The sequence below is a fragment of the Pyricularia oryzae genome, chromosome 2 (assembly GCF_000002495.2).
Source record: "Pyricularia oryzae 70-15 chromosome 2, whole genome shotgun sequence".
In the NCBI taxonomy this organism is placed as follows: Eukaryota; Fungi; Ascomycota; class Sordariomycetes; order Magnaporthales; family Pyriculariaceae; genus Pyricularia; species Pyricularia oryzae.
Genome location: NC_017850.1, coordinates 6,062,607 through 6,087,857, shown reverse-complemented (window position 1 = coordinate 6,087,857; position 25,251 = coordinate 6,062,607). Strand labels below are relative to the sequence as shown.

The window sequence follows — 25,251 nt, the reverse complement described above, 5'->3', positions numbered from 1 at the left end:
TAGCAATGGAATTGCTACAAGCCATTAATTGGCTGGGCGGTTCGAACGCGGTCGATTTCTTTGGTCACGTCCAAGCTGAATTTACTAAAACCCTCAAGGTAACTTTGCAGCCGGCAAAATTACTATTCACAACATTATATCAATTTCCGCGACTACTTGCCTACACGATATCATTTTTTCCTGATTTGGACTCTACCCAATCGACCAGCTTGAGGCCGCTAGGTCTGCAGGCCAACTAAACCATTCAAGATGCCCAAGTGTAGGATGACCTTCCTATTGCGATCTCATCATGGCAACTCATACTAACACCTCTGCGATCCAGTCTTTTGTAGGTTCAGCTCGCTCCAGTCGAGAGATAGAGGGAGTCAACCGATGCCCGCGACATGCGATAATCTGACTGCGATACGATAACACCAGGCGATTACTGCGATGTCTACCTCACGCACGACTCCATGAGCGTGCGAAAGGCGCACAACAGCGGCCGAAACCACTTGCGAAACGTCATAGAATACTACCAACGTGCGACCACCCGCCGGTTGATGTCCTTGCTCATCACATACATAGTTCACCTTGCGCATGTGCGTCCGCCTAGCTAACCTCACCACGCCGTCTTCCAGAAATTGGCCACGAGAAGGCCCAATCCGTCATTGACTCCATCACCTCATCCTACGCCGCCGAAGGCCAGGCCCACGCCAACCCGATGTTGCCACACAACCAGCCCGGTGGCTCTGGCTTCCCTCCGCCATTTGGCTTCCCCGGAGGCGTTCCACCTCCGTTCCCAGGCATGCCGGGCGCGCCGCCCGGTGGTTTCCCCGCAGGAATGCCTCGTAAGTCGCCCCGTCCATCCAGAGAGATACCCGGTCGCATACGCGCGCAAAACTTTACTCTTTTCACTTGCAGGGACGAGACATTACGCTGACACTCACAACCTTTCTCCGCACAACAGCACCGCCAGGAGGCGCCCGCGGTATGCCCAACATGCCGCCCTTCCCGCCCCCGATCCCCGGCGGCCCGAACCCCAGCGGCCTCCCCGTCCCGCCACCAGGCGCTCTGCCTCCCGGAATGCCACCTTTCCCAGGGATGCCGTTCCCGCCTCCCGGCCCCGCCGGTCCAGGAGGTGTCCCTCCCCCGATGATGCCGCCAAACTTCCCTGCAGGATTCCCCGGCATGCCTCCGCCGGGTCCAGGCGGGCCCGGACTGCCGCCGCCGCCGTTCATGCCCCCCGGCGGCATGCCACCCCCTGGCGCGATGGGTGGTCCGGACAGCAAACGCTAACCTCGCCATCGACCCGCGGTCGCGAGCTCCAGTTGCGACGGTTCTTCCAGCCTTTCAGAGAAGAAGGTCTGGATGTTAGCCTGCACGCCCTTGGCCTGCGTTTAAAGAGATGCGCGTCTTTTTCTCACATAGCCATATATCACTTTCAGAGGAGTTATAGGCGTCAACGGAATATTGTTTGTTTTACGACTTTAGGCTTCGTTAATGGGAGTGAGCCATGTACTGTAGCCCATGTGTTGGAACCCTAGGGCAGCGGATTTGAAAGAAAGAAAAAAAAAGTTGATTTTCTAATTTCACGAGCACGTCTTCCTTGCCTGTCATGTTGCGCGATGGAATTCCAAGAGCCCTCTTCTGCGAAAAAGTCGTAGGTTTACTTCTGCTGTGGCACACTGTAGCTCACCCACGGAACGTAACCCAAGACACCCAAGAGGCACATTGGAGCAGACAGAGAACGAAGTTGTAATCGTGATAATTCGTAGCAGTCATAAAACGCGGAGCTAATCTAAAAGCCTGAGTATATAGCCAGCCATAGCCAAAAACGAATAACGCCGTAAAAAACCCTCCAAAACTTTCCCGGCTTATCTTTTCGCCAATGGCGAGAGAAAGACGGGGTTTCAGTATAGAAGGAGGGCTAGAAGAGAGGAAGATGAAAACCAAGAGCTTCGCTCTCGAACCAACGAGCACAAAAAGGACATGCGTCGCTGAAGCGCGAGAAAACCCGAGTACATACCGTTTCCCCAAGGTCGTCCAATTATTGACAATAGAAAAGTAGAAATAAAAGCAACCCAAAATGCACAGAAAGACATCATATCGTCGTATATACCTACCAAGAACAAAAAGCCCACCCCTCCTTTCAAGTATCAAAATCGTCGTGTGGATATCATTTGTTCGTGTGTACAATATCGTAAGAACGGTTCCTTGCGGTCGCGTTGCTGAAAAATAAAAACAGCGAATTATAATAAGAACCCGAAGAAATCCTAAACGTGCCTTCACGGGCAAACGTGGGAATCATGCTCATAGACTTGAGTGTCCTCATGTCTGCCTTTCATGTATTAGTGTCCCATACGTTAGGGATGCACAACTTTCTGTGCCCACGTTCCAAAGGTAGATGAAATCACTGCGCATTTTGGGTGGTGTAGGCGTCGCGCTGGTCGCTCCTCCGCCCAATAACTTCATCGACGCCATCGCGGACCTCGCGCGGCCCACTGATGGTACGGCGCAACTCCTGGCTTCTCTTTTCACGCCTGCGTTCGCTTAGCCGGCGCGGCAGGTCTTGCAGCAAGCCAAGCCCGCCAGAAGGGTCCAGCGCCTTGCCGCGAAGGGACAAACGTCGCCTGGGCAGCGAACCTCTGCCTCCGCCACCGCCGACTACCGGAGTCTCGGAGCGTCGCTGAGACAGAGACCTCCAAATTCCGCCACGTCCCTTGTTGCCTCCTCGGTCCTCGCCCGGCGCGGTGAATGGTCTCCCCATGTAGCTAACTGGAGGTCGAGAGATCGACTCCAGGCTGGCGCGGTTCTTAACCACACGTAGGTTGCCGCTGTTGCTGCGGTGCACGGTGCGACGAATTGGGGACCTGGGCTGGACATATGGATCCTTAGATCCGTAATAGTCTTCGCGACTTGGCAGAATGGCAAACGTGCGTTTCATCCGCTCTGACAAGGTTCGCGGGCGTGTCGCCCCCCTGTGGTGGTGATGATCACCATCTTCATCGTCATACTCCCCGTCACTGCTGTGATCCGACTCGTCATCGGCATATGCTGGTCGCCAGAGAGGATGTAACCTGTTTGGATCTGCCAATTCATCGTCGGGATCCCCATACGCTGAGACTGTGTGTCTCCTATCCCGTCCAACTGCTTCCCTATCCGCATCGTCCGGTCTGTCGCCGCGAAGGCTCGACCGTCTTGTGAGCGATAACGTGCGCGACACAAGACCGCCCGAGTTCTTTGGCGCTGCAGATGCTGATGGCTCTTGATAGCTTTCACGCCGGCCCAGAGCCCTGCGTACCACAGTCGACATACGCCGAGGCATGGGTGGACGCTGTGCAACCTCTTCATAGAAATTCCCAAGCTGCATTTCCTTCTCCTGTGCTGGTGTCAGCCCTGATGGGGTGGCCGGGATGAAAGCGATAGATGGAGGTACGACTCGCGTATTAGGAGGCTTCGGGGGATCCCGCGGGTTTTGTAGAGGCGAATCTACATCATCCAGGGAAAATGTCGGCTGTGGAGGAGTCACAGGTCCGGTGCGTGCGTCTGTGTCGATCATCTTGATGATTGGACGTTCCAATCTGGGGGCTAGAGAGCTATTTGAACTTTCACTTGGCCGTGTCGAGTGATCCACCATCAACACCGATGTGTTTTGATGCGCATACAGACTGACTGCTTGGGCCTCAGACACTTCGGCGTGCGACGTCGCACTGGTTTCCACCGAATACTGGGAAAACGGTGTCCGCTGGGCAGCCAGCCGTCGACCAAATAACGGGTCCCCGTGATGATCAACGCTAAGCTTGTGCACTGAGTGCTGTCGTGGCGACTTGATAGAATCTGCAGATGAAAGGCGCTCGCTACGCTCCTCGGCAAGGCGCTCTTTCCGGCGAGAAGGCAGATCCTGCCTTGAGTCGTATGACTTTTGCGATCGGGGCTCTGATGGTCCTTGTGCTCTAGACCTTGCATCGGGCTGTTGGCTCGTGGCCTTTTCAAGCTGTCGCAGGCTATCCGAAGTCAAGGAGCCCGCCCTTGATGTGTTCCTACTTGTCGGAGCAGAAAGTGACGACGTGCGCCTGGGCACAATGGGAGGGAAGTCCATGGTGCGCTGGTCTCCAGGCTCCGAACCGTCAGCCTGTGATCGGTTTCTACCCCGACGAGGGATCGGTTCAAAGTACGAGGTGAGATCCTTGCCGTTTGAAAGCTGTGTTAAAGGAGGATACCGCGACGATGAGCCGACGCTGTGGCTACGTTTCGATCTTGTACTACTTCTAGCTGACCGCAGCGACGGTGATTCGCTAGCTGACTTGATCGAGGATCGTCGTTGCGGTATCACTACTACAGGAATGCCTCCATTCCTTATTACCTCTCTGCGTGCTTTCCGACTTGAGATGGAGTTTGTAGTACTGACCGAGGCATAGCTTTGATGCCGCGATTCCGAAAGCCTCCCACTTAGAGGGGGCCGTTTGGCCACATCATACTCCAGTTGAGCCGATTTGTACTCTGGCTTTGGCGAGGAGAGGTCTTGCCTCGAGTGGCGGAGCCCGTCCAGTTTCCTGACATGACGCAATGTCCTCTGGCTCCGAGACGATGTGTCGGGAAGCGACGCCTCGGTGGTCACGTTTGAAGTTGTAGACTTGGAAGAAGCAGTTGATATTCTTCGCTGCTTTATCTCAGGTCTCGTCATTGTAATCTTTGAAGCGATCAGTTCTGGCGAGGGTTCAAGATCAGGCGGCGATGGGCATGATTGATGCCTGAAATCGGGCTCGACTTGGAAGGTCCGGCGTCTTTCCCTCTCCCGAGGAATTTCCTGCGGTGAGGGTAAAGCTACAGCGGATTGGGGGAATTGCATGGTTCGAAGTGCCTCTGTAGCAGCCGTGGCAACTACCGTGTTATCCTCAACAACCTCTTGACCGCTCGTTCCGCGAGGTGATTTGTGCTTCCGACCTGTGGCGGTCCGGTCCACATCTGCATCCCATCGCTGATCGGTTCCCCACTCGCCATCAAAGTTTACAAACTTATCCGATGTTCGTGAGCCAGGGGTTAGGGGTCTCGGCTCGGGGCTCGTAGCAGGGCTAGACTTAGACTCCAATCCGAGACCCAGCCCGATCGTCCGCGCCTTCTTGTTGTCCTTTGAGTTATCGTCGTTGGTCTGACGGACGGTACTTTGGGAAGAGGTCCGTACGGACGAGACCACGGGCCTAAGCTTGGGAATGCTATCCTCTTCCTCGGACGAGTATGGAACTTCCGGAGCAGTCCTGAACGATTCGGGTTGGGAAGCCACGGTGGTGGCCTTGGAAGGTAAGCGATCGCATGCGGGCGGTCGAGCCAGACGCGGTCGCTTCTCAACACAAAGCTGCGGAGGGGTCACTTCTGGAGTTGGGGGGCTTCTTTGGTTCGTTGGTGTCCTGGGGGTTCGGGGAGGGCTAGCGCTTGACGAAATCGACTTGCGCACATCTTCGGCACTTGTGGCTGGTGTATCAACAAACGGCGGACTCGGTGGCATGACCGAGTGGCTAGAGGAGGAGTTGCGCGAGTGCGCCGGCGGGGTTGGAGGCAAATCGGGTCCGCTTCCTTTCCTGGCAGGTTGACGATGCCTAGGCGCATGGTTCGAGAGATGGTTCAACGCTGGAGACTGTGTGCCAAATGTCCTCCCAAATGGTCCGGATTCAGATGCCATCTTGGTGTGCTTGGGAGCAGCACCCACAGAGGCGCTTCTCCATGTAGTATAATCGTTCGGTTTCGGGTGAGGTAGAATCTTGCGTTTCTTGAACAGTAGCGGCTGTCCCGTGGATGTTGACCGCAGCTTTCCTGGGACATCCTGCGCCGCCGACAAGCTTGTCGGCGGCGGATCTGAATCTGTACGCCTCTGCATCAGAGTTCCTGAGGCACCGCTACCGCTCGATAACCCAAAAAAATAATCGCGCGCTGGAAATATGTTACAATCGATCGTTGCGCACGCGCGCTGTTTCGTAATATCGCTGGTCGCAAAATTCTTCACCGATGGTCAGGTTGTTGCATGACGACGAACAGAGCGATGTATAATTCCGTGATATACATAGAACTCCAAATGCTTCCAAACTATGCTGAAAATGAAGGCAGTGACGTGTACAAGACGTCGTCGAACTCTCCAGATTCAGCGGCTGAGAGAGGTTAAAATACTGGTCAGAGCAACGTGATGAATAGATGCAAATGTTTTCTTTCGTTTGACTCGACTTGACTTGGTAATTAAACCTGGCCTGGCCTGGGCTTAGGGCGGGAAGCAGGACGCACTGGTGGTCCTCACGCCTCCATCTGAGACAAGCAGGCGGCGGATGACTCTACTCGAGATACCTGTCCACTGTGATTCTTGGTCTCAGAACAACCGACGCCGCCATGGATCGCGCACAAGTTGATAGATGCGCGAGCTGTTCCCAGTGTCCAAATTTCCCGAGCCCCGCTGCGATGCAGTACGTCGTGGCGCATACAAGGCGATTCCTTGCTGCCGGCTGTTGTGCTTTGTCGTGTCCTTCAGCTCGAGCTCGTCGAAGTCGATCGCCAATCAATCGCGCGTCGTGAACATCAGACCGAAGATTCCCGCACTTGTTCCGTCCAATAGTTACTGCCGACACATCCCTACGATGGAAAAGAAGCAAAACAATGTTCCACTCGCCACTGAGAAGGAAAAAAATGAAAAAAAGGTAGAATGATAACAACAATAATAAAAAGTTAAATCGATAAATGTGTGGTGTACTCTGTAATCAGGTCAACGACGTAAACCCGATCGCAAAGGTCACGCACGAATAACGTTTCATGCGGGCTACAGAAGAACATGGAATACAATACGTAGCTTCCGCAGGCCAGAGGGGGGAAGTGTCCTGTCCTACCCACAGCCCGTCGCGAGGTGGCTGTAGTGTGGGGATTTGACATACCTTTTTTCCTCCTGATTATTGGGCCTAGGCAAGCTCCGCTTGCAAGAGGCTGGTTGGTGGCGGTTGCAGAATGGACTACTACGTATGGAGGTCCTAACCAGGCAGGCGAGCAGGGCAAGACCCACGCCCATCCAGTCTGTGGTACTAAAGTGCCTTGGGTTAGATACCTTACCTACAGGGTACCTAGGTAGGTAGGTACCTAGGTATGTAGGTAGTACTTAAGTCGGTCGGTACCAAGTGAATAAAGAGTTTGTTCATCAATCACCTCACGAATACGATATTCAATAAAGTTACTATAGGGATGATATAGGCAAGATGATGTACCTAGGTACCTACCTACACATGTACTAAATCAAGGCGTGACACCTAGATCCTATGCGCGTTCATTCATTCATCCGTTCTCTTGAAAGCCCGTGACCTCTGCCCTGCAGTATGCGACACCTTGTCAAAAACACGAGCCATGCTAGGCTATTAGTTCCCATTAGATTTCTATTCGAAATGTCCATCTCACGTGCGACTGGGATTAAAGGCAGGACTTGGTCTAGTTCTAGACCTAGACTAGAACCACGGTGTAGATAAGACTTGGTTTTATCTAGTCTAGTGGTATTTCGTTTACTTTGTTTGACCTGAGATTGAACGTTGTTTCGCAGCTGACTTTCAATCGCGAGGTCTGCCCCTAGCAGACAGACATACGAAGTAGCAACTGGCTGGAAAAGCAAAGGAGGATAAGAAAACCGTGCTCTTTTTCCCATGCAATTCTCAAAGAAAGATTCTGCGCCATGTACAGATCGCCCCAGCTGGCCCAGAAGAAAAACGTTCACCAAGAATAGCACGACAGCAGCACCTGCATGTCTAATTAATTGATCGGCCGGGAGTCCCTGGGCGCTCAATGGTCAAAAGACAAGCTGCAGCACTAATCTTGTGAAGTTGAACGAATCGCGCAAGGGATCATCTCGAAGACGCCAATGGCCTGCCGCTATCAGCTAATATGCAACTGCAAAGCGGTGCAAGCATTTTAATTCGGCTGGTTGAGCTGTATTAGTTAACAAGGTAAAATTCATCCCTACTTTTGCAAAGGGCGACCTAGACTAGACCGGAAAAGTTCCTGCAGACAGGGTATGGATTTCTAGGGCAAAACCGAGAAACAAGCCACCAAGTCAGAGGACACGAGCTAATTACCAGGGTCCCTGTTTGCGATTCTTCTTAATCCCCCTGCGTTTACTGCAAGGCAAGGACAAAAAAAAAAAGGTCGCGCAGGACATGCATGTAACTAGAGCAAATCAGGTCGTGAGAACAAGAGGCACCAAAGAGTCGCTTGACCCGCCTCCCCTTTGCATGCGGTTTTTATTTGTCTGCATGTAGGGGAGGGCGAATGAAATGGCTGCAACTCGCTTTCTTCCAAGTTTTTCTTTGTGAGGTAGGACCGAGAAGCAGGCAGCTTGTCCTGTCGCCCGGTGCAGCCAAGCAGCGTTCAACTTAACGCTAGTCAACTTGATCACGATTCGACTGACTTCTTGGTCCACGAAAATGGCAGGGCGATTTCCTATTCCTTACCTAGGTTAAGTGGTATGGAAGTTATTTGTAGTTCCAAAGAGGGTACTATAGCCAATACTACAACTTGGTATATTCGGTTTTAGGCCTTTGCTTAATTAAAACTTTGGCCTCGACGTCAGTATGTGCAGGGATTTAAAGTGCTCGATCCACTCTGTCAGCCACTGCCCTTGAGTGGGGCCCTTTCTTTTCTCTTTTACCGGACATGGACTTGTCTGCTCAACCACTGAGAAGAATTGGTAGGACGGCTTGTCATTCAGGGTTGACCATCGTATTTCAATGTGTTACTACTAGACGGGTTGGTGCTTGTCATATCCTCGATATACCGTACCCCATTGCTGTGTATTCAAAGCGACGGGAGCCTTACAAACTACAGCAATGAACCTCATGAACCATTCCAGTCATTTACAATAGCACCGATTTAATCGACATACGTATATGCATATTCAATACCATTATTTAGGTATGTATGCCATTATATTCAGGTTTATCATAATCGTTGTGATCATGATACTTGTCTGAAACTGTTTGAGTTATGTACGCATATACTAGCTTAACTTTTCTTTGCAACATTGCTAGAGAGCGAACAGGACACGAACACAAGAGGCAGACTTTGACGAGCATTAACCAGTAACCACTCGTGTAATATGCTACATGAGACAGGATAAAACTTGGGCAAGCAACCTGGTCCTTAGACATTGACAATGACCTGGAGAAGTATGTATGCAGTTTAGTAGTTTAGTAGCGGAGCGATTTTTTCTGCCATGTTCCCATATCCCGTAGTCTTTCGTGAGCGAGGGCCACCCAACTAACATACCTACCTAGTAGCTGTCAACCCGAGGAATCGGTTCTGCATCATGTGGCTAAGCGACTATTGCAGAACTTTGGACAACCTAGGCCAGCTCAAAAGTGTGCTAATGTTGTACATGTGTGCCAGGAGGGTGACCGATGAGGACATCCAATCCTGCCATGGGATGTTATTGCTGACGGGTATCTGGCAGCAAGTCAGCTGTGCAAGCATGGACTTGGATATTTCGGGGTAGACTGCTACAGATGGCAGGAATGGCCTTGTTTGAAGCATTCCGGCGTCTCTTTTGCCTTAGCAGCCGATAATTAGTACTTATAATACCATGTATATATATCCCCTATTCTTTCGATAAGCAGGGAGCACAAGTTTTGGCAAGGCGGGGGTGTGTATGGTGCGAAATTCACCTAGATCAAGTACCTAAGTTACCTAGGTATGTAGATAAGGTGGTCAGTAGTTACAGCATGGGATGTCAATTCTAGGCCACATGTTTGTTTCGGTTGACAACCTTTGTGGTAAGGTTCCCATTGTCCACAAGGGGCCCTCATGGTTAGCACACGGGCAAGATCCACAAAACTGTCTACGAAAACGCCATTTTAAACGATCTGCTGCATTGCAGAGCCGCAAGCGGTGTCCACTTTATAGAAAAAGACGTATACAGGTACCTTATGGACTAGAAATATCTAGGTACTGCGCAGGGGTACAAGCAGATTAGGCCTACACTACTAGCGCGGTAAGGTAGATATACCAAGTAGATGGTACGTTGGAAGAGCACGGGCGGAAGCTTCACTTTCCTCTCACTCTCCTCTCACTTTCCTCTCACTATACCATCAGGTACCACTTACCCGTAGAACCGCGTTCGTCGTCAAGGTGCCTACCTACCTTACTTGGTTCTGAACGCTCCTTCCCAATTCAATGTCCAAACAAGAAAGAACGTCAACGTCATCAGATTCCGATCCCGCAGCAAACAGACCAAAAAATCTCTGTCCGTCCTCCCAAACTTTTTTTCCCATCGTGGACACAAGCCAACTGTCGGTACCATCTTTCACATCATCTCCCGGCTCGTTTTCCGAGATCGTTCACTTCGCATCTTTCCACCCTTTTAACAGGATACTTAAACCATACAGCTGTGTCTTCAGTTCGGGCATTCACATTCCTCGTTTTGACATTTCATCTCCGCAAAGATTCAACGATACTTTTACTCATTTCTTTTTGAGAAGTGCTTTTGGTAGAGACCACCAAACAGAATCCTTCATCAATACCTACCTCATCGTCCAGAACCACGAGGTCTTCGCCCAACATGAAGATTACATCCCTCGCCTCGCTGGCAGTGTTGACACTGGCCAACGGCCAGATCACCTCCTTGGGAAACGGCACTGTCGCCTGCCTCAAGCCTGGCGGATCGTTCTGCCTTGGCGATTCCCTTGCAACCGACTTCATCGTCAAGTGTGACGACAAGGGAGTTGCTCAGGTGTCGTCTTGCTGTGATGTAAGTACCTGCCTTATGCTGTTATCCATATAGACTGTTGACCTGGTCATCGACCTCTTCTAACAATCTCTAGCTTCTCGCCGCCAAATTCCCCCTCGACGCTCCCGGCACTTGCTGGCAGACTTCCCCTAGCAGCGGAGACGCTGTCTGTGAGTATGCTTCCCAAACATATCAAAAAAGGAAAAGAAAAACAAGTGTAGTCCTTTCTGACCCTTATTGCTTTCAAACAGGTGAGAAGAACTGCATCGCCTACTGCGGCAGCGATACCTTTGTCCTGCCCACCCAGCATTGTACCCCTTCGACCACCCAGACTCCATCGGGAGCTGCCACCCCTTGCCCTCCAGGGGTCGCTACCACTCCGCTTGCTCCTGGCGAGCCTCAAGTCACGACTCCTGGTATTCCAGGCGAGCCCACTGCTCCCGGAACCCCTGGTGTACCTACCGATGTCCCTCCCGTTGCTCCTGGTCAGCCTGTTGTCCCGGGTACCCCAATTCCTGGTCAACCTGACGTCCCGGCCACCCCGATTCCAGGCCAACCTGACGTCCCAGCTACCCCAGTTCCTGGACAGCCTCCGATCCCACCGCCAGCCGGCTCCGGCCTGCCCCCAGTTGAGCCTACAGTCGTTCCCACTGTGTCAACCGCCAGCGTTCCGGGAGGCGGAGTCCCTACAGGCACAGGTACTGGTCCAGGCGACATTACACCTCCCATCGCTACACCCCCTCCTGAGGGAACTGAGCCTCCGAAGGTCCCAACTGCGGGCGCTCCGATTGTCGAGCAAGCAGGTGCAGCTATGGCCATTGTCGGCCTGGCAGCTGTTTATCTCCTCTGAGATTACGGCCTCTTCTTCAGTTTAGGCTTCTCGGCGGCTTTGGCGTGAGACCTTATCTGAATTACATCATGCGAGTTGACCTATGAAATGGGAGCAATTTACGCAGATGAGCTTCATTCGTCATTTTCCAAATCTCTTCTTTTCATTGCAAGTTGGAGGACAGAGGGTGTTATCTCTATGATTTCCACTAATTCAGCAAGGCCGGGGACGCAATTCCCTTTACGCTGCGCGGATGGACTAAAGAAGTTTGATGGTGGATGGTCATTTCTCAGGCGGTGGTTTTGATCGATGATTGAGAGTCGCATTTGCATTCTGGCTTTTTTGGAACCATGTCACCGGACAGTAATTGAAAATGTGACGAGGGAAAGATTACCCGCAACAAAAGAAAACAAGATAGTTGAGAGTAGATACACAGTCCATGAGGACAAATGGAGCTCTCACTTTCATCAAAGGATAAACTATCGCTGTCATACTATCGCCGGCATACGTGTTATCACAAAGTAGTACAACGGTCAAGGCGATTATTGGTCCCTGTCACTCTACCGAAGTGCAGTATATTAGGTACCTGCCTGTCTGTACCGGTATTTGGCGACTGTAGGCATAGTATGGGGTCATAGTAGGACTCTTAGGCGCGAACGGAGATGCATTACCAGATGAATAGTGGATATCTGGAGAGAGGCTCCGGGGAACGGCCTTATATCGGCGTTAGGATCAGAAAGAAATACAAGAGCAGGCAGGCATATCTGCAGATACCGCGGTTTAACTAAAAGCGTCTTGAAAAGGTGACATTAATGTGGAAACTACTAGATATTCCATGACCAGTCGCCATCTGCCTTTTACCCTGTAAGCTGTAGGCGGGAGTCTACATGTAGTAGTTCCCGGTGGTAAACGAATAGATATAGTATAGCCAAGGAACAGTAGAGTGACAAATGAGGATATACAGCGACTAGTTCTAGTTCTAGTTAGGCACCTGGCTAGGTGGGATGGCGGACCCTCCGAAGAATAGGAACAGGAACAGTATTCGATATTATACAGCATGCAGACAAAATGTTTCTCCACTTTATGCATGAGGAGATCTCACGGATGGGGCACTATACAGACAGCTGAATGAATACATGTTTTTTTTTGCTCTTGGTCTTGAAATGTGGCTTATGCTGCTCTGCTATCTTGATGTGATGGGCAAGCAGTTACCCGCCGGAGCTAATGCAGCTTGACCATCATGCAGTAGCTCAACGTAAGTATGCGCTATGCTAGTCAGTAAGTCCACTTGACGAGTCTAGTTCCTACTAGGTAGCTCGGCGGGGAGCTCGGTAAGTAGGCGTGTACGAAGTACTCCGTATATCGCGGCAAAATGCGCACAGACATCCGAAGTTATTGCTGATGGTTGGAAAAGTAGACGAGCAGATAGCTGCCTTGCGGCTTACCTACCAAGTAGCCCTAGAAACCTACGTATATCAGTGATATGTGAATTTTTACATCATGGGTTGGTAAAAAATTGGCATCTTCAGCCAAGGTTGGCTTTTTGATAGTCTGATGAGCAAGATAGAATATTAATGGTCGGTTCTCGAGATGGAACCTGGTATCCGTCATCCCGCCCTGTGCAAGAATCCGATCCTGAACAGCAGTCCTACCATCCATCGTGCAGCTCGAGAGAACTCGCCACTCTAGAGATGCATCAGCAGCTGGGTTGTGGCACCGTAAATATTATGCTGTGCATGGGGGGAGACATCGCATAGCAGACTGCAGGTGTGCTCACGAGATACCGCCCATCCATCCCACGGAGGCAGTATGATATATTACGCCAAGATTACCTGTCTAGGTCGAGCCAATGTGGGCAGTCCTCCGGGAGATGGCTTGCGGGTGGGATATTACTTTGTTCATGCCGAGTCTTTTCTTCTTCTTTTTACATATTTCCAACTTGTGATATGCACAAGAGTGGAAGGAAGGAAGAGGCCGCCGTCACCTGGCCGGCATAACGCAGGAGGAAACGGCTTTGCAAAGCTCTCATTCGACCCGACGAGTGGGATTGGACTTTTGTGATGTATGTTCCACTGCCCACGAAAGGCATGCAGCCGAACAAAAAGAATGGAGGCAAGGGTCCGATTGGAGGGACGGTGATGAGGACCCCTGTAGGACTGCGCAACTCCCCGCTTGTGCCTGGCCAATGGAAGCCGGTGGTTAGCGCTGGAGAGGACGACTAGCGCGTTAATTGGACCCACAAATCACGTCGTCGAGCCTGTCAGGTCTGGTTGCTGCCCCTCGATTCCCTGCCCATCACTTTAATACTTTTGCCTTTTCTTCTGCCGGGTGCCACAATGGACGACAAACAATAAACAGCACTTGCAGGTTCGGCAGGAGTCGATCGACTGTGTGGCCCCCTCCATAATCATCAACAGCAAAAAGCTCTCTCTCTCTCTCCTTAGCCGCCGGGCCTGCAGTAGCTTCGTTGGCTTCCCGGCTTCAGCAAGTCAAGGTTCTGCGCACTCGTCACTCTGTGATATTGATTGTTGTTCCCCACCACCTAGGCGCCCTCCCATTGGCTTTTCTGCACAGGGCTCGCAGGCTCCATACCATCAACACTATCCCGTCATGGTTTCCCACGCATCATGACAGAGCAATGTGTCCGCAAGTCTTTTTTTTTGTTCTCAGTCTGGTCTAGTCGACCGGCAGGTAGACCTTGCTTTTCAGCCTGAGCTTCCATTCGTGCAGATCACTCTTTGGACATGGGGGCATTGGGACCGTAGATCCATCGAGTGTGGATGCAAGGTACAGGAAAGCCAGCCAAGGGACTAAGTAGGTCGTCCAGGCAGGCCACTCGAATGAGTGAGCGGTTTGTATTTTAATTTGCGGTACGGGTACGGTACGTAAGGTACAACCACCAACCAAGCCTGGCCTCGATATATGGCCGGCGCATATAATGACCTCTTGCCTCGCCCCTCCTTCTTGTCTTCTCTTTTCCTTTCTTCTTTTCTTCAGCAAGCAAGTGAATGATTGAGGCCAGTTTTTGTTTTTTGTTGTTTGTCTTTTTTCCCCTTTCCATCTTTTTCCTCTCTCTCCCAAAGAGCTGTGCTCTTCGCAACAACATAATACACTCACCAGATAATATCAAAACAAAAACAAAAAAATAAACCCCACAGCCAACTAGGAGCCTGCTGCGCAGCTTCGCCATCACCATCTTTACAAAGCATTTTCTGGCCTTCTTGCTCATCAAACGATCACTTTGAGACCCTTTCAAGCTTATTTCCAATTTCAGAAACTCTTGCACCAGCAGCTTCATTTATTTTAATTCTGTCCTAATAACAAAGTCAAAATGTCGACTCAACTGTCTTTCTCTCTCCGTGTTTCTTCGGGCGTCAAGTCCGTCCACCTTCTCGGCTCCTGGGACAACTACCAAGGCCAGCTCCCGCTTTCCAAGGACAAGACCTCGTCCAAGTCTGGCTCATGGAAGGGCACTTTCCGCTTCCCCGGCAGCACACTCGAGTCCGGCCAGCGCTACTGGTACTACTACATCATCGATGGATACCACTGCGCCCACAACCCCAGTGAGGCCTCGACCGTTGAGCCCACCACCGGCCGCTCGCTGAACATCCTCGATGTTGCCAAGTCCTCTTCTTCATCCAAGTCGTCCTCCAAGTCTTCGTCTTCCTCCAAGAGCTCGTCCCGCCACTCTTCTTCGTCCAAGTCTTCCTCCAAGTCGTCGTCTTCTTCGTCGTCCAAGCGCTCCAGCGATGTCGCCAAGGGCCGCCCCCTGTCCGTCTCCCAGATCAAGGCCCCCAAGCCCATGGCTCCCCACGCCACCCGCCACATCCTGGACGGCAGCTACGACGACGAGGAGGTCGCCGAGCTCGCCGAGCGCTTCGGCTACGCCACCTTTGAGGATGAGTACAACGAGGACCTCGTTACCGACTTTGGCAGCTCTTCGCCCGTATCGTCGGTCGGCTCCGGCTCGGACCTGTCCTCGTACTACCGCTCCGACAGCTCCAGCCCCAACTCAAGCATGTCCGGCTACTCGACTCCCAGCTCCGACTGCAGCTCGTGCACGTGCGAGCGCTACGGCATCACCCGCAAGGGCGACCGCGTCCGCCTCGACTGTGGTGGCTCGCGCTGCGGCTACGACAACGAGTCTGAGTGCTCGTCCGGCTCCGAGGACGAGTACGTCAGCAGCCGCTCCAGCCGCCGCAACGGAATGGTCGTCCGTGCTTAGACGTTGCCATGCCGCTGCCTCGGGTGAGGATAAGAAGTGTTGTACCAATAGACGACGACAACCAAGAGAAGTTCCCTATTGTGGCGCTATCTTTTTAATTTTGTCGCTTCAAAAGAAACCGCAGACAGACCGTTTCACTCATTTAAGAGTGGGGAGGAACCCGGGCACTCGCCCTATTTGCTCGCCAGCCTGAACCGCATAGGCGGTGGCAAAGAAAGTGGTCCTTCCTGATTCGAAACTTGTTGTTACAGGATAGCATCTCACCGATTCACCTTATACAACGGTTCACCGAGTTTAATCTCCTGCCGAGCCCCCAAGAGCCGGGCCGCGGACCACATTGCTGGTCAGTGTTTTGCCGCCCAATCTTTCATCCCCCCGGCTTGCTACTTGGGAGTCGTGCCAACTCATGAGAGCCTTGTACTCGTGAATTCTGGTTCGAGTTGCACCACCCATTCTGGGTCGATGCTGCGACCCCCGCGGACCAGGCCGCTTCATGCCAGGCCGCGCGATTTTTTTGTGCTTTTGTTTTTTGTTTTGGTGATATTCTCTATTGAGAGATCCCAAATAATGTACAAACCCCAAAATAACTTTCATTGAATTCGAGGCAACCGAGATCGTCTCTGTGAGAGGGTCCGGCCCTTGCCTCTTGCCGCGCGCGTGTCGGGGTTGGGAGGGGGATCCAGGAGAACAAAATGTCTGGCTTTGAAGGGCAGTGATAAGCACGCTTATCTTTTTGTTCTTTGTCAGTTTACTGTTTCATCTCTCTCAACTTCGTCATGGGGGATAAATATGTGGTCCTCTCATGAGCCAGGATTCCGGGGCATTTTCTTTACTTGAGAGGCCTGCCACATTCGGAAGGGAGCGGAGGGAACATGACAGGGAATGGTTCAAGTGTCAAAATAGTCTGGTTTACTGCAAAGTATACCCCAGCTCGAACTTTTTGCCTGCCTTCTTTCCCCCCTGCACAACGGTTAGATGATCGGTACTATGACAATCTATTCGTTGGATATCTTTTTTCGACAAGCCATCAAAACAAAGTTTCCTTCTTTTTCCTCTTGACTGCATAAGCCAACCGGGTTTATCTGTGTGATTCTTGTCGTGCATGATCAAACAAAAACTCAGCCGTTCGGCATCGTGGGCTACAGAGTTAAAAGAAGAGTATAACTATAAGTAGTATATCTCGTATGTGACTTAAATCTATTTGTAGGAAACGAAAGAGTGTACAATATGCCGAGAGGGCGGAGGGCGGATGATCCTTGCCGAACTGACTTGTTCTGTATGCTATTTTATGTGACAGCTTCCAAGCTGTCACTCACTCGTTGGGGGCTTTTTTTTTTTTTTTTTTTTTTGTTCTTAATGTTCCCTCCCACAGTGGCAATGCTGCCTGCCATCTGATAATAAAGAGTCTGCTGACAACGTGTTTGCAATGCCATCCAGAGTCAGATTGCAAAAAAGATAAACGAGAATCTTAACCGACCCAGAAAAAAAAACCGAACACAAAAGTCCCACAACGTGCAACTTGGACCAACATTCGTGATGATTTTGGGGGCCGGAACGGCAAAAGAGAAAGAGAGGAACTCCCCGCATGTTTATAGTTTCCTCTGTAACGTTTTGCCCGCGAAGGGGGCTGATGCGCAAGAACCAACTCTGAGTAGTACTTGGTGTTGGTTCACCGGTGAGCGAACACGGAACAGAATTTTTTTTTAAAAAAAAAGACAGAATACTACGAGCAAGCCTATTGGACAAAGCTTTGTGGCGTTGTATCCTATACCACGGTACGAAACTCGATATTAACTACATACCAACTGGACTGGGCTAGCGCTTCATAGGTCGACAGTCGAGATGGGGCAGCAATTTGAAGGAAAAAAAAAACAACCAACATGTCGAACAAAAAAGCCTTACAAGGTCAAACCATTGAGCTTCAAAACCTTGCCCAGGCTTGCCTGGCATCGTGGGGTCACATCTGCAGTGGACACCCCTTTTTTTCCCAAGAGAACGACCAAGAAAGACAGAGGATTGTCGCGCAGACTCGCGCTCCGCTTGCGCGGTCCGTTCTTTTTTTAAACCCACCAGCCCAAAACTTATGGCTCACGGACACTCTGAACGGACGATCTTCGTTTTGAAGGCGGGTTGGGCCAGGGTTCACGACGCGGTTAATGGACTCAATACGGCAACCCCACACTATTTCTGTTGCAGAGTCCCAAACCTTACTGTAGTTCGCAGCATTGGCCCCAGTCAAGCCAGTTTTCTGCGGAGTCAGGTTCTCTTGAGAACTTGAATGCCACTCTGTTTAAAACTCGATCAAAGTGCCCCTGGCGCCCGCTCGCCTCCCCCCAAAAAAGGGTCCAAGGAAAGTGGACTGAGAGTGTTTGGTCCCGGCAGATATTTTCCTTACGTTTTACACCTTTTTTCATTTTCATTTAATGCGTTACGCCCCCAATTTGACTTTGCTAGAGAGAGAGAATGGGACTTGTGCGCTCGCTGGTGCGGTCCGTTGACTTCGGATCCGAGCGCCATGTCGCACCGCAAAGAAGATGATGACCTAGTCTCGCCGGTGTCCCCGGCCTCGGTCGTCTTTCCAATGTAAGTAGATTTATTTCCAACTCGTCCAGAAATTGACACATGCAGGTATTAATGAATATCGTCCTTGGCTGCCCAGTGACCAACCGGGTGTACCGAGCCGTGCAAGCAGTATCGACTTGGTTCGCGATGGAAGCCGTTCTCGAATCCAGGAGCCCGTACAGGAGCCCTTTCACTTCCAGATGCCCATCCAGGTGCCCAGGCCGTCAGCGGCCGCGCGGAGGAGAAGCTCCCAAATTTCGCCCAGAACGTCGTTCGATAACAGGTATGTTGTGTGTGTCCAGAGGGCGGCGAGGAGGATGCAGCAAGCTGATGACCATGACAGTCAACAACAACGACAACAACAACATTTCAACCAGTACAGATCCCGGGCGGACAGTACTGCACAAGCACAGCACTCCGAGAGTCGTGCACCACCCAACCTGAATACTTACCAATTTCAGCAGCAGAACCAGACCCAGCATCAGTATGAACAGTCTTCCATATATGGAGACTACAAGCCAACCGCTCGGGTAGCTCGATCCGACTCAACCGCCAGCACCATCTGCCCGACTGAGCCTCCCAGCAAATGGGCTTACATGACCCAGGACGGTTGGTTCTTTGAGACCGCCTCGCTAGTGTTTAGCCTCTTGTGTGTCGTCGGCATCTTGGTTATCCTTATCTTGATCCAAGGAAAGAGGGTAGACGACTGGCCTGTGATCCTGACGCCCAACACGTTCGTTTCGCTGCTGTCAACACTTTCCAAGGCAGCTTTGCTCGTGCCCGTCGCCAACAGCATCGGTCAACTCAAATGGCTCCATTTTGAAAAGGGGAGGCCGCGAAGACTTGTGGATCTTGAGGTCTTCGATGGGGCCACCCGCGGGCCAGCCGGCGCCATGTCCTTGCTGTGGCACAGCAGCACACGAAGCTCAGTTGCCGTCGTCGGTTCCGTGATTACTATTCTTGCCCTGCTTGCCGACCCTTTCTCGCAGCAGGCAATCAACATTACCAGCCAGAAAGGTGAGGCACCGAGTGGTATTGCTATGTTTGCCAACGCTACAGTATACGACTCGGGTGCCAGCGTTAGAGGCCAACAGTCTAGTGAGTTTTCTTTTTTCTCCTCTCTCCCCCGGTTTCGTCTCAAGGGTTCCGAAGACACCTGACCACGATTCATCTCTAACGCTGGGACATTGCCTTCAGCTGTCAATCCCGACGCTTCCATGTACGGAGCAGTCCTCAGTGGCGTCTTTACTGCGACGCCAGCAAACTTGGGGTTTGTCTGCACTACCTCCAGCTGCAACTGGCCGGGCAGCTACCCGTTCCTCGGCGTACGGTCTAGCTGCAGCAACGTGACTCACCTGACGGTCGAAGACTGCTCTACTCCTGGTAGTGATGGCCAATTTCAGTGCAGCTATGCAACTCCTGGCAACTTCACTATCCAAACAAAGACCTTCTTGGACCAAGGTACCCTTCGATCGACAGTGCTCAACTCGGTCAGCGCCACCCAATTGAGCAGCCGAGACGCCCAACTTGCCCGTTACGCAGTTTGGAAGCGCCAAACCGACCAGAACTCGCCCTGGGAGGTCACCGAGTGCACGCTGTCATTTGCAGCCTACTACTACGGCAACATCTCTGTGATTAAAAACAGGCTGCTCGTGGGCGCCTCGGTCGTTTACCCACTCCGAGGACCCCCGGGACCAGACTTTGACAACGCCAGAGGGAAAGCGCAGGTTATGTGGCGCTTCATGCCCAACATGACCAACTCGCTCGAGGACGACCAGACCATGGGCTTCGAAGCCGGTGGCAAGGTGTCGCGGGGCCCTGAGGAGTGGCGACAAGGCCTTGCGCCCGTTGAGATGATGGTTGGCCTCGGGGACTTTATGGAGGCCAGGGGGATCCTCTCCCGCGAGGTTTTCACAGCCAACCTAGAAGAGCCGCAGCCGATCGACTCCGTTGACAATGACGCTCGTGGCGTGGCAAGGACTGTGCTCGCCACCGACGACACGTCAATGCTGTCCAGGCGACTGGCGCGCAGCATGACCGAACGACTTCGTCGCGGTGGAAACGGCAACTCCTCGCCAACAGCACAATCTCCCCTCGTTCGCGGTATCGCGATGGAGATTGCGGCCTTTTACACCGTGTCCTGGGGATTTTTCGTGTACCTGCCGTCACTGATCGTTGTCGCCACGATCCTGCTCCTCATCACGGTCTACCAAGTCTCGCGGCACGAAGCGCGGGAGAGCAAGTCGGCCGGCCTGGATGCTTCGGCAAACATGCCCAGGTACAAAAACAGTTCCGTCGCACTGCTGCTGAACAATCTTCAGGGATACGAGGGAAGCAGCCGGGTCGAGGCAGCCAAAAGCACCCGGGCGGGAATGAAGACGTTAGCGGAGAAGGAATTCGTGTTGAAGTGGAGGGACGGTTTTGTCCGCGCGGGTGTGCCCGAAACATAAAGTGGTTATAGTTCAGACTGGTATGATGAAATATTGAGGCTGTTGATAGTCGAGTGCAAGTTTGGATACGTAATCTATCAGGGTTGGACATGTTAGTTATAAAGTGACTGCCCTGGGTACTTACCTAGTTACACCGTATCCGGTTAGATAACATGTAATCTCTTGTGTTGTGCTGCGGACATGGCAAGTCTTCCTGCACACACTAGTGAAGTCAAGCTACATGGATCTGTGTCCATGTCTAATGCGGGATGAGCATTTAACCGTCGGGCATTTTTAAAAAGTCCCACAGCCCGTTGTTTGAAACCCGACCTAACCCAACCCCACCCATTTCGCGTGTCCCGTGGGTACTCCGCCATCGGGCTCTGCACCGTCAAACCGCAAGAGGGTCAGGTCGCCTACCAACCAGTTGGAGGAAAGTACCTACCTACCTACCTAGGTAGTGTACTGGGAGGAGGTCGAATAACATGGAGAGCGGGGTTCGCAACAAGTCGTTCGCTTGTACAAATGCAATGACGTGAAATTGGCAGGCACCGCCCCGCTTCAAGCTGGGACAGGTTACTCTTTCTGTCACTGAACCGCCTGCAGCACCAACGGTCAACCGAATAGGAATAACCGTTTATGGGGGGTTGGTGCGTATCTGGTACAGGAGGGGAGTATGAAGACTGGGGCAACTCATTCCATGATCCGTCGGGCAAAGATCCGACGACACCCAAAATGTACCCATTTCAACTCGTCTGCGTCCGACTTCATGCAATTCTTGATTTCAGACCAGTCGTTGAAGCGTAAAGTCAATTGACCATATCACAACATTAGGGGTCGTCCCAAGTTAGGAGGAATCCATCATCTTTCAGGATTGACAACTTGAGACGAACTTCGATAGTCAAAAACAGACGAATTTCAAGGCGTTTAGCCTGGCACAGACACCAACACTGCCAGGGGTTCTCACTGCCAAGAACCAGTCCATCATGTCATCTACAGACTTTCCCATCGTGGACTCCCACATTCATCTCTACCCAGAGGCCGAGCTGGAAACCTTCAAGTGGTACACGCCCGACAACCCGCTCGGCAAGCGCCACTCGCTGGCCGAGTACCGCGCCGCGACCGGCTCCCCCTCCAACCTGAAGGGCTTCGTCTTTCTCGAGACAGACCGGCTCAACGATGAAGGCCGGGACTGGAAGCTCCCACTGATGGAGGTCGAGTGGCTGGCCCGCATCGTCGACGGCAAGCCTCGGGACGGCGAGGGCCACACCCCAGAGGATGCCCCCCTGTGCCTGGGCATCGTCCCCTGGGCCCCCATGAACCTCGGCGCCGCCAAGGTCGAGGAGTATCTGGAGCAAGCTGAGAAGGTGGCCGGGCCTGCTACCTGGGCCAAGGTCAAGGGTTTCCGCTACCTGCTGCAGGACAAGCCGGCGGCATCGGGCTTGACGGAGGAGTTTGTCGAGTCCATGAGGCTTCTGGGCAAAAAGGGGTTCATTTTTGATGCCGGTGTTGATCAGCATCGCCGGGGGAGACAGCAGCTGGATGAGCTCGTGTCCATGATCGACCAAGCTCATGACGGCATTGCGAATGAGGACGACAAAGTCAAATTCATTATCAGTAAGGCCGGCCTGCCCCACACTCCCACAGTGAGGAAGTAATCATAACAATACCAATAACAAAGCCTTACTAACACACCCCGAACTATACAGACCACTTCTGCAAACCAAACCTAGAGATCATCAACCCGGCCGACCCCAGCTTCATTGCATGGCGTGCGGCCATGTTCACCCTGGGCAAGTGTGACCGCGTCTACATGAAGCTGAGCGGTATGTTCTCCGAGATGCCCGAGTCCCTGCGCCAACGGTCTATGGAGGAGATCTTTGAGGCCGTCCAGCCCTGGCTGGCTGTTGTCCTGGCCGCCTTTGGGCCCTCGAGGCTGATGTTTGCTAGTGACTGGCCCGTGTGCACTGTCGGCGTCGACGAGGAGGACGCCGGTGGCGCGTGGAAGAAGTGGAAGGCGGTTATCGACCGCCTCTGCCGCCTGGCTAGCCTGTCGGAGGAAGATCAGAAGATGATTTGGTCCGGGACGGCGGTCAAGGCTTACGGGATTGACATTTAGGGCTGGTCTTGTGTAGCTGTCAGAGTTAGTTGTATTAAACGGCAAGATGCGAGCAAAAGTATGCGCCACTATGTATGAGGAAGCAAAGTCATCATTGACATGGAGTATTTAGCGACTTGAAGCAGGTGTCGACGTAGCCAAAACATTTTCAGTCACTGAAAGGACATACTGCACTTATGCTTATACGGAACCGGCTGTTTGGGGTGTGATCATTGTATTACAATAACTGTTTTGTTTTGTCCATGGCCTTCCGCAGCGCTTGCTGGCCTGTTACCCAAACACCTAACAATGGTATGCTGATGCATAAACAAAAGAAAAAATTGCAATCCCCCTCCACAATCTCCCAGATGTCCTAGTTTTACATCAACAAAGAAGAAACCCGACCTTGGATGGCTGTCTTGCTCAATGCAAAGTCGGGCAATACAACAACATTATCCCTCCCACCAATAGTAACAACCTTGATCCACTGTGGTGCAATCTCTGAAGCCAACATCTTGATACAGCTCGCACCCTCCTCGCGTGAGATTGGTACACGCAGAGAGTCCTTGAGCTTTGTCAGCAGTGCCGGCATGGTGAAAGCAAGACGCTTCTGTCCGAGAGCTGTGGCGGTGCTGAGCATGGAAATAACATCCGCAATGTCGACGGCTCGTTGGAGGGCTGCTCGGCGCTGAAGATCTTCGGGCTTGGGGTTGTTGTCTTGCTGAGAGTTGAGCATCTCCTTGTAGCGGATGCGGTCGATCAAGCTCATCTTGGCCACCTCGACGTTGGCCGGCGCGGCCACCTGGGCCTTGCGCTCAGCCTCCTGCTTCTTTTTGATGACGATGCCATGCTTGAACTCTTCGAGTGTTCTCTGGCCCTTGGCAAGTGCGGCCGAGCCGCGGATCAGCGATTCGCAGACCGTGATGGGCGCTAGAGGAAGACCGGCCAAAAATCGCTTGACGTCGGCCGCGGATTCCGACTCCTTCTTCTTGGACCAGAGGCTTCTGAGGTTGCTCTCGAAACCACGGTTGATTTGGGTCTCGTTCAGAATGGCCGGAGCCTCGGGACGGAGCTCAATGCAGACCTTTCCTCGGCCATAGTCGGAGAGATAAAATGGTGACTTGATTCCGGTCGAGGGACGGGCGTTCAGGATACCGATACACCGACGCAGGTCATCAACGACAACACTGCGCTTTCCCCACGACAGCGTGATGCTTGGGCATAGTGTGCGTGTGTCGATGGGAACATTTGATCCGTTGTGCACGTGATGAACAGCGAGAGCCTTGGTAAAAGATGTGTTCAAATTGATCATATCCGTCAAGGGCCTGGGTAGAGCATCTGCTGGTGATGTGGTCTCCTCGGAAGGTCTTGTTTGAAGTTGCAGGCGCTCCAGAAGTGGTTGGGCTCCACACAGGTCGGCATCCTCTTGCGTGGCCACTGCCTCGGATGTCGGAGACGTTTGCTGGTTGTTCTGGATGGTGTCAAGCTGGCGTCTGCACGCACGCTTTGTTGAGCGAGGCGCCGCTGCGGTGGTTGTGCTTGGTGAAATATCCTTGGCTGGTGCAACATTCTCGTCCACAGCGACTGCCTTGCGCTTCTTGGAGGAGACAACAATATCTATCCTGATAGTCTCGGTCTTTGTAGGTGGAGTAGAAAGGGGCTTTTCGCCAATGATCTTTCCGGGAGTCTGAGGTTTGCTGACACGAGCGAAGCTGTTGATGATGGAGGCTCCGCGCTTCGATGTTGCAGGAACGACCTTCGAGGATCGCGTCTGCCTTTTGATTACTCCCGGCATCTTGAAGACGGGGGATATTAACTGTGCAGAAGGTACGGTGCAACAAACCAGAGGCAAGTCGATTTTGAGTATATTTGCACTTCGTGGTTCGAAACTGCTCCAAATTTGCAAATAACATATGAGGAAAGCACAGATTTCATAGTTCAAAAGTTCATGTCGTAGAGGTCAAGGGAAGGATCAAGGCAAAGAGCAGCAGAGTGGATGTAAGTTAAAGTGGTTTCTGTTAGACGCGTCAACTCGCGTTGTGGGGAACAAAGACCGCGTTTTTCGGCGTTCGTGTTGGCGCGGCGACCACAACGGTCGGCCGTGCACACGCTACAAGTGGACTCTTTTTTTTCACGTCAACCCGCGCTATCAGAATTCAATCAATTGGGTCTGGTTCAAGCTCAAAATTACCCCTGTGCGCCCCCAAAACCCCCACTCAGGCCTGCCCTGCCTTTCCTCATTTCCACTGCAAAAGCAACCGAGCATTTGGAAATGTTTCTGTAACAAGGGTTTGGGCGAGTATGACGAAGAATATGGGTCTGGATTCCTCTGTTGCTGGGTAAGCTCCAGTCGCCCTGAGTCAACCCTCCCTCTAGTGCTGTATGGAGTAACACCGA

General features: G+C 52.2%; 7 protein-coding genes across 7 annotated transcripts; 5 read left to right on the top strand and 2 right to left on the bottom strand.

Moving 5' to 3' along the window:
• The first annotated feature begins 22 nt into the window (after window positions 1-22).
• On the top strand, window positions 23-1,826 carry MGG_08209 (uncharacterized protein). The gene is made up of 5 exons (XM_003715143.1): window positions 23-259; window positions 323-328; window positions 418-519; window positions 618-827; window positions 947-1,826. Exons 1-5 carry the CDS (start codon window positions 250-252, stop codon window positions 1,273-1,275), a joined length of 657 nt encoding a protein of 218 aa, XP_003715191.1. The 5' UTR covers window positions 23-249; the 3' UTR covers window positions 1,276-1,826.
• On the bottom strand, window positions 1,717-6,806 carry MGG_08208 (uncharacterized protein). The gene has a single exon (XM_003715142.1). The coding sequence runs from the start codon at window positions 5,849-5,851 to the stop codon at window positions 2,390-2,392; it is 3,462 nt and encodes a 1,153-aa protein (XP_003715190.1). The 5' UTR covers window positions 5,852-6,806; the 3' UTR covers window positions 1,717-2,389.
• Window positions 6,807-10,543: 3,737 nt separating this feature from the next.
• On the top strand, window positions 10,544-11,561 carry MGG_12317 (uncharacterized protein; the record flags this gene model as incomplete). The annotated part of the gene is made up of 3 exons (XM_003715141.1): window positions 10,544-10,732; window positions 10,806-10,881; window positions 10,963-11,561. 3 exons carry the CDS (start codon window positions 10,544-10,546, stop codon window positions 11,559-11,561), a joined length of 864 nt encoding a protein of 287 aa, XP_003715189.1.
• A 2,902-nt stretch (window positions 11,562-14,463) lies between these two features.
• MGG_12316 (uncharacterized protein) lies at window positions 14,464-16,877 on the top strand. The gene has a single exon (XM_003715140.1). The coding sequence runs from the start codon at window positions 14,872-14,874 to the stop codon at window positions 15,763-15,765; it is 894 nt and encodes a 297-aa protein (XP_003715188.1). The 5' UTR covers window positions 14,464-14,871; the 3' UTR covers window positions 15,766-16,877.
• A 742-nt stretch (window positions 16,878-17,619) lies between these two features.
• Window positions 17,620-20,993, top strand: MGG_08207 (uncharacterized protein). The gene is made up of 4 exons (XM_003715139.1): window positions 17,620-18,348; window positions 18,425-18,610; window positions 18,671-19,425; window positions 19,525-20,993. Exons 1-4 carry the CDS (start codon window positions 18,044-18,046, stop codon window positions 20,775-20,777), a joined length of 2,499 nt encoding a protein of 832 aa, XP_003715187.1. The 5' UTR covers window positions 17,620-18,043; the 3' UTR covers window positions 20,778-20,993.
• A 397-nt stretch (window positions 20,994-21,390) lies between these two features.
• On the top strand, window positions 21,391-23,081 carry MGG_08206 (amidohydrolase). The gene is made up of 2 exons (XM_003715138.1): window positions 21,391-22,373; window positions 22,466-23,081. Exons 1-2 carry the CDS (start codon window positions 21,743-21,745, stop codon window positions 22,873-22,875), a joined length of 1,041 nt encoding a protein of 346 aa, XP_003715186.1. The 5' UTR covers window positions 21,391-21,742; the 3' UTR covers window positions 22,876-23,081.
• Window positions 23,062-24,802, bottom strand: MGG_08205 (uncharacterized protein). The gene has a single exon (XM_003715137.1). The coding sequence runs from the start codon at window positions 24,647-24,649 to the stop codon at window positions 23,234-23,236; it is 1,416 nt and encodes a 471-aa protein (XP_003715185.1). The 5' UTR covers window positions 24,650-24,802; the 3' UTR covers window positions 23,062-23,233.
• Window positions 24,803-25,251: the final 449 nt, after the last annotated feature.